This window comes from Phaseolus vulgaris, chromosome 2 (assembly GCF_051622355.1).
Source record: "Phaseolus vulgaris cultivar YP4 chromosome 2, ASM5162235v1, whole genome shotgun sequence".
NCBI lineage: Eukaryota > Viridiplantae > Streptophyta > Magnoliopsida > Fabales > Fabaceae > Phaseolus > Phaseolus vulgaris.
Window position 1 is genome coordinate 35478105 of NC_143499.1, and position 9222 is coordinate 35487326.

General features: G+C 32.3%; 1 protein-coding gene across 1 annotated transcript; it reads right to left on the bottom strand.

Moving 5' to 3' along the window:
* Positions 1–6036: 6036 nt before the first annotated feature.
* LOC150029140 (uncharacterized) lies at positions 6037–6904 on the bottom strand. Its single transcript, XM_090299418.1, has one exon. The coding sequence runs from the start codon at positions 6863–6865 to the stop codon at positions 6209–6211; it is 657 nt and encodes a 218-aa protein (XP_090155544.1). The 5' UTR covers positions 6866–6904; the 3' UTR covers positions 6037–6208.
* Positions 6905–9222: the final 2318 nt, after the last annotated feature.

Below are 9222 nucleotides of genomic sequence, written 5' to 3' on the forward strand. Positions count from 1 at the left end.
ACCTCCCCCCAATCCTCTTATGTTGAGATTTATTATTATCATGACAACCCATCCTTATCCCCCTCCTTGGCCAGTTTCGCAACCCCCATGTCTCGCTCTTCCATACACATATATTCTTGAATGACTTCTTCTTCAATCCCATGACAAAAAATCCCTGATGTTTTTCCAATCTCCCACAATACTGTTGGTTCAGCCCCATTGCCTTGTTCGCACAGCCGAGAATTACAATTATAAATGTCTCCATCCGAGATTGAGGCAGAGATCTTACCTTCATGTTGATGTTTGGACAGTGCGAAGCGAGCTTGTTTCTCGTGTAACCTTACAGACCGCCTCCTTTGGGGTAGAGATGAATCCCCCAAATCAATGAGCCCTTTTTCTTTACGCTGACGGATTGGAGGAGACCACAAGCCTGTAATTCGCTACGAGTGGCTTCTTGGGTAGTTTCCCCCTTCAATCGCTACGCCTTCTCCATTCCTCTAGTACTCACCTTTCTTCGTTGACCCATACTTCCCATTCTTATCAAGCTGCACACCTTTCATTGACCGTGTAGCTCCCTCCCAATTCTCTTCAGTCTGCGAAATGCAGTCGTTAACACGTACGAGCGCCTCCTTTGTTTCCCCCTGCATCCCACACTCGTAACCTTCCTTTCCTTCATTTTTCCCACAACACTCCCTATCGGGCCTTGGCCCACCTTCAAAAGTGGGGAGAGATTGATTCCTTTCGGTCTCGGTTTGGGCCTCCAGATTTCCCACTTGGCCCAGACCGTTAATTTTAAATGCTAAAGAAGATACTTCAATATCTACTACCACTTTAGCCAGGTCAGCATGTATAAGACTACTGTTATAGTTCTCGGCGCACGCAATAGCCGTAAGTAGGCTTACTTCAGCACCTTCCATTTGTGTCCTTCTCTCACTTACTTCTTTCATGAACAAAGACAGCTTTTCCCCTGCTCATCTCTGTACTCTGCATTTGATTCCTTAAAAAACTGCTCTTTAGATGATGTTCCCAAAAAGCCCCTTGACTTTGCTTCCCTTTCGTCCTCCTCTTTCCATGAACGGATGCACTCCCCTTCCCACTGGCGAAGCTCATCCTCACCACTTTTAACCGATAATGAAGATTCTTCTACGTATGTCTTCGACAACGATTCGTTAACCGTTGACTCATAGCTATTGCACTTGCACATGCCTCTTCCATCTGTAACAACTTCCTCCTCCATGACAATGCTACACCACATGTCGTTCAGCCTCATACTTTTCACCCACCTTAAACTATGACTTAGAGGGGTTCGCACCTGAAATCTAGCGAACTCTACGTTCTCCCAGGATAACGTAGCATCATCCACAGACACCAGCTTTACCTCTTTGCCCACCACCTTCGTAAACCCATCCATATTCCACAAGGCTAAAGGCAGCCCGTAGCACCTCACCCATACACGTTTATGGTCCACTACAAAATCTGGCGTCCACGGCTTAATACTGACGAAAACACTATCCACCCATTGCTGGTTATCCGAGTAGAACGTTTCGAAAACCACCCCTGTCAACAAGGAAAAATTATCCCCTAAGAACCTTACTTGCATCAGGTTTATGCCTCCTTTTATGAACTCCTCCTCCACCTGGTCATAGCTTAATTCTTCCTTAAACTGGCCTATGCTACTTCTGACCATCCATGGTATCGATTGTTGAAGACATTTGACCAAAGGTTCCTTCCAGCTTGCCTGGCTTGCCCCTGTAACCACTTCAACGAAAGACCTACTTCCTTGCTTCTCCACCCATACTTGTTTTCCATTCTCCCCCCATGCTTGATTTCCATTCTTCTCCGTATTAGACCCGTTTTCCTTTTGTTGCTCCTTCCCTTCCTCCCTACGTTTCCCCACATCTACGTTTCTCAGAACCCTTCTACCATACCTTACGTTTTCCTCCTAAGGCCTACGGTATTTCGGGATGTTAACATGTAGTTTCCGGTTACCAACGATTATTTGGTCAAGCTCACTTTCCAGCCATCTCACATTTCTAACGTCAAAAAATCTCACAAAGCCAAACCTTTTCCCCCATTTATTCAACCTTCGAGAGACAAACACTTCTTTCACTCTGGCCCATCTTTGAAACACTTTGAGCAAATCTGTTTCCGTATAACCATGTGGGAAGTTAGAGAAGAAAAACGTTGTGTAGTCCTGTGAAGAACCATGGTCTCCATGCCACTTTCTGGTGTTTACGCCCCCTCTCATCCTTACCAAATCACTCGTTAGTTAGAGTACCCAACAGCAGGTGGATGGAAGAACTTTTCTTGCCTAAATGAAGAGATACTCTGGGTTGTATGGTATATTGGGATATGGTTTGTGGAAGCAATATTTTGTGTTGTTAATTCTACTAAGGTGAAGATGGTAGGTACTAGAGGACCACAACAATAAATATATGAAGGTGGGAGCTCATCCAATGAATATGTTTCTCATTATTGGAGATCCTCTCCTCACTTATTGCAAGTCGTTGTTTAAGTTAATTAATCTTTTGTGAATCAACTTTTTTGAATTGAACATATTTGTGTTTGTTGTAGGTAACTTTCAACACAATCATCATGAGGATCTCATGTCCAACCCAATACACACACCCCTTATACCTTCCATCAGAAGACTCTATCCAACATTGATTCCTAATTCTCTCTTCCTCAATATGAAACTCCAACAAAAATTAATAAATTTTATGTAAATATGAAAGAAATATTTATTGTGATAAGTTCACTTATGATATTTTGATTTTGGTAGAAAATATTATGAACGATAATAAATTTCTAAACAATATATTGCATAAATTTCCATAAGCTTACCATAATTCCACACTATATTGCATTACATTGGCTACACCCAAAAAAATGTTTTAACTATGTTACGTATTTACTATTTTATTGAACTTTGGTTGGATACAAAATATAGAACTATTAGGTTATTAAGCCTATATTTGAATATATCATCAAACGAGTATCTTTCCAACAACTATTGTATTAGGTTGATTCAAACATACATCTAAACTCACATTTAGAAAATGAAAAAAAAAAGTAAAAATAATTATTTATCCTAAATACATTTACATTTGTACAGTTTTTTTGTATTTTTTTTATAGACATTTGTAAATACAATTGGGTTGTATCTATCACTAGTATGTTTATTGCAAAATAAATTATAGTCTATATTATCACTCAACTTTTTAATGTAATTTACTCATTACAAAAAAAATTGCAATTACCTACTGCAAAAATCCGTAGGCAACAGAGAAAATTTGTAGATAAAATAGTGTTATCCATGACAAAAATTCATGTATAAATTAGGCATAAGTAAAGTTACCATTCAAATCTTTATAAGAAAGTTTAATGTTGTCCCAACTTTTTAAAAATAATTCGATGTGGTGATGGTTTATAACAAAAGGAACCACATCATATTGAATCTTTTTAAAAAAAATTGAAACTATATTAAATTTTTTTAAAATCTAATGATTGAATTGATTTTTATCCTTGATATAGGGACTAAAAATATAATTAATCCTTAAAATAATCAGTTATGTTATACAATTAGGTTGTCGTTTACTATTACTATTATTATCATTTTCTAAAATAAATTTAAATAAAATAGATAATTTAATTATTAATTATACAATTATTTGAAAAGTAATTAATAAATATTAATCATTGCAAATATTTTTTTTAGTATATGTTATTTGATTCATGGAAGATGGCAATGAATAACAAAATTATCCTTCCAAGTTTCAAATATTATCTTGTCATTCCAAATAACTTTTACATTTTCATTTTTTTAATAAAAAGTAAATTTAAGTTTCAAATATTATCATATACTTCCAAATAAATTTAAGTTTTTCATCGTGATTTATTTATTTTTTCAATAAAAATAAAGTGATACATTTTTATTAATAGTTTGAAGTCAAAGCATCCCATTTTTTTTCTTTATTATATACATAAGTACTTTTCACTTATGAGAAAATAATGAATAGTAAGATAAATATGTAAGGAAAAATTTTACGAGAAAAATAGAAAAAACCTTACTTTAAGATTGCGCGAGGATCATAGCTGAAACTAGTATTCTTATACATATTATTGTAGAAATGCAATTATCATTTTTAATAGAAAATTATAGATAAACACAAATGTTGCGGTTGAATATGATTTTAACTACAAGAAAATTAATAATAAAAAATAATTTTAAAAATAAAAAATAATTAATTATTATATTGATTAAATTAAATACTATTCTGGAGACTAAAAATTATTGATATCTAGATTGGTTTCTATTATAAATAAATATTTTTTAAATTATTATTTAATTAGCTATCTAGGTTTTAGTTACCAATTTTTTAGAATCTAAATAATTGGTTGCTAAAATTTTGGTAGCTAATTAAATACTAATTTAGAAACTATTTATAAATAATAGAACCGAATTTAGATATCAATAATTTTTTTTAATTTTTAAAATAGTTTTTAATTTAGTCAATATAATAACTAATTATTTATTTGTTTCTAAAATTGATTTCTATATAATGATTTTCTAATAATTTTTTGATCAACAAGAAAAAATAAATAAATATGAACCACTTTAGGGGTGATCCAACCCTTATACAAACCATAACACAATAAATCCCCACACCCCTTCTAAACAACCTAACCCTCACAAACTTAGAACAACAAACAACCAAACTAAAGGAGTAAACCTTACAAAAGCGCACTTAATTGAAAACATACAAAGTCACATTATCAATGCACCATTCAGAGTAAGAAAACCGAACAGAAACAGTTTTTGAAGTTCTCCAAGACCAAACCCTTAATTGTGCCAAAGTGAACACTTCCGAAAGGTCGATCACTCCACATTGGAAAATATGTTTATTCCTGTGCTTCCAGATTTCACTAACCATAGCAATCCAAACACTACTCCAAACAATATTATACTGGACAGGAGCATTTATCAGATTAAAATGTAAGAAGTGAGAACCTGGATCAACATGATCAACAGACGCTATCCTCATCCATGCATAACACTGATTTCAGATTCGTCAAGCAATGCTGCATTTAAAAAACATATGTTTTGTCGACTCCACTGCCATCTGAAAAAACTACATATTTGTGGTTTACATTTGAAATGTTTGGTTGAGAAGAATATATTTGTGATCTTTAAGACTTTTCTGAATACACTTTAGAAGATAAATCTAAGATTTCCTTATCTTTATAAAGGTAATTTTTTAAATACCTTAAATTATTTTTAATTTTAATTGTAAGTGGTTTTTGTACATTTTTAACATTTATTTATTTTATTATAAATAAGCATTGCCTTATTGACATATAGGATATGTGTCTTTAATTATGTTAGAAGTTTTTTTGTCAGTAAGAAAAAATAAATATATAAATATTTTAGGAATGGTCAAATCTTTATACAAAATTGAACATAAACATATGACATGTTTTTCCAAAAGTTTACCACAAATATCCTACTTGAACAACTAAGAAACAAGTTATCAGATTGATATAAAAATACTTTAGAAACAATCTAACACTTCTCCCCAACCTTTAAAAAATAAAAGACCTAGAACTTCAAAGGATTTTATCAAATACATACAAACCAGAAATTTATGTTAGAAATATATTAAAGAGATCTAGAAATTTTTGAAAACTTAAAAGAGATATTAGTTCCATATTATATAGAGCAAAATTATAATTTTAATGCAACATTAATCTTTCTTATAAATTAATTTGAAAATTTTATTTTTATTGTTTACTTCTTATATAGTTTTAAAAAAGATAAAAAAATATAATAAGCACTTTTAATTAAAAAAAAAACACTCATTATGACAGAGGGTGACCAAATATTATAAATAAATTTTATAAAAAAAAAATACGCTTTTATCAAATACATATAGAGAGGTACTTTTATCGTTCGTTGAATAACCTTTTTATAGATTAGCTCTCTACCGAATACTAAGGAGTTAAGGAGAGAAAATGAGAGAAAATGTTAAAATACGAGAAAGTGAAGTACTGAAATACAGGAACACAAAAAAGAAGACCTTAATGACCGACATCAACCATAATAATTACTGTTAATCTCAAACCCTAGAATATTAAAAAAAAAAACCTAATTATGTTTGAAGCAAAAGTCCGGAAATCATAAAAGCTATAGAGCAGAGAGAAATGGATAGATGAGAAAGCTGATAAGTGGTCAGTTGCGATTGAAACCGTCGAAACACTGGGATCCCTTATTATTGAAGGAGTGGAGATGGTCTCCTTTCAAGGGCAAAGTAGATCTACTCGGTTTGCTGGATTCCTCACCACAACGAATCTCGGCCTCTCTGAAAGTTTGGGAGCCTGATCCGAGGTTGTTGAAGGAATCTCCAGTTGCAGTACTCTTGATCTTGGCGTCGCTGAAATCTTGTAACCCTCCTTCGGAGTTGTTGAAGGAATCTCCAGTTGCAGTACTCTTGATCGTGGCGAGGCTGAAATCTTGTATCCCTTCTTCAGAGTTGTTGAAGGAATTAACGATTCCAGAGAAGTGGGGGCGGTGATTTGGAGTGCGACGTGGATTGTTGGGGAGGGAAATGGTGGTGGTGGTAACCGAAGGGGTGGAGACAGTCATGTGACGGTTATTACCTGTGTGGTGGTAGTTGAAAAGGTTAAAATTGTGCAAAATAGATTTGTCATCACATGGAATCTTGTGGCCCTTAAGATCTTGGGAGCCTGATCCACTGTTAATGAAGGAAGCTTCAATTCTTGGACTGCTAATCATGATCTTGGTGAAATCCTGTGATCCGTCTTGGAGGTTATTGAAGGACTCTTGGATTGCACACTTCTCGCAGCGGTTGTCTTTCACTGCCACCATGTCGGCTAACCAAAAACCCTTGCTAGCTTTTAGAGGAGGTGGTTTTATATTGCTCCGTAAGAACCAAGAGTGTAGAACAAGAAAACAAAAATAGAATAAAATAAATTAAAAAAATAGTTTGTAAGTAAAAAATGTTAATATTTAATTAAAAATATTTTTTCCCTATTTTAGTTCTAAAACTATCAGAATCGATTGAGGGATGAGGTTTGTTTTTTTCTTTTTGTATTATAGAGAGTGAGAGGAGAAGAAGAAAGTAAAAATAAAATAATATTAATTTTAAAAATTTAAGTGAAAAATTGTTTAGAAAAATTTAGACACACGGACGTGAGTCAACAATGGAAATGGAAATGAAGGTTCACCATGGTTCTCAGATTAGGGTTATGAGACAGAGAACGAAATTTAGATTGGAAAAAATCTATTTAATCAAAATAAATGTTTGATATGGAAAAATGATAAAATGTGAATAAAAACTAAATTTAAATAAATGAATATTTAATAGATTGGATTAATATAAAAAGTGAAGTACTTTGTCTCAATTGGATTTTAAAAAAAGAAACCAAGATAAAAAAAAGGAATAAAATTAAAATACTTTACTTTAATTATTTTTTATTAAAAAAACCGTTGAGTTATTAGAGGTTTAAAAAAATCTCTACTAAGTACGTGTTACTAGGGGTTTAAATAATCATTTCTATCCATGTAAGATGTTATAGTAACCTCTACTCTACTAATAAAAGTCTCTTAAAATTATAATTTTTGGTAATGTAAGTATGTCATTAACCTTAATACTTATAATTAGTTTAGAGGCAAAATATATTTTAATGTATTAAAAGGACATTTTCTGGGAATTGGTCTCTTCAATTTTATTTTCATTTCTATTATGTCCTTAGTTCCTCGTTAACATTTATAGAGATAAAAATAATAATGTTTATATTTGTTAACAACTAAAAATAGGAGATTTTAAATGAATTAGTTATAAAGCTGAAATATTTTAAAATATTCTAAAATATTAAATCTATTTTAAAATATAACCTTAAATAGAACATATATTATATCACATTCATTAAAAAAATTAATCAACAATAAAGAATATATTAAATATGAGTACTTAGGCACCCAGCCCTTTTAAAAAAATAAGTATCAGAAACTATACATATTCTTTCTGAGTTTAAAGTTGACTCTATACCTCTAAATCGGACCATGAAATTGCATTTCCTAATCATAAGAGTGTTGATTCCAAAACTACACCTAAATATTCAACACTTTACACCATAAAAAATAAGAAATCAGATTTTTAGGGTCCCAAAAAACTCCACGCGAAAAGGCCTTTTATCACTACTACCTTTCTTATTACAACAAAATTAGATATGATCCTGAAAACAGTTGCGTTGGATTTGAATAGGTCAGCCTCCTTATAGCAGCGCACCTTCCAATCTGATGAACACCATGTTCTCTTATCCTGTCAAAGTATAAGAAAAAGCAAGAGCTTGCAGTCTAGATTCTACTGCTAAGATTGTAAGCCCAAGACTTGGCACCAACCACTTAAAATATCAACATCCACAGACCTCTACAAGAGATGATAAAGATTTGACAATGGTTAGTGATTAAGACATTTGTAAGCAAGTTTTCGGATATATGCATCAGTTTGGGTTTGGGTAAGAAATCAACTGCATTTTATTTGAATTTGTAATCCACGCCCAACCTTTTAATTGTACTAACCCAAAAAGAGTTTCCCCATCACAGACTCTGTATTTGAATAGCACTTTATTTCTATGGTCCCAAACTTCTCTCATGACCGCTACCAGATAGTTTTACATAACATATTTTGTTTCTTATTTAAGTCTGGACATTTAAAATGGTGAAAGTGATTGAAACAAAATTATGTGACACAATTAATATTCTTATTCACTTAAAGCACTTATTCCAAATAGCTACACTACATTTCAGAAAAAGGTATGGTATAGTTTCAGGTTGCAACTGTAGATTTGTACTCAAGATTACACTTTTTTTTTTTTTCAAGTTATTCTTAGGTTGGATTCTATTCAGACCAGTCCTTCATACAAATAATTTTTCATTTTATATAACAATTGTTTTTCAAATTAAACTGAAAAAAATCATCAACCTCACTCCTATAACTATTGTGCAAAATATTATAAATTGATTTATCAAAACCTATTCATGTTTCTCCCCCTTCTCACACCCATTTATCTTGTCCTTGTATTTTTGGTTTAACATCTATTATATCCGTCAAAAGAATATGTACTTGAATTTTTTTTCATTCAAACCACTCTCTTCCCTATCTCATATCTCATTCTCAATTTTTATTAATCCGAAAATCAGTCTGAGAAACAAAAACATTG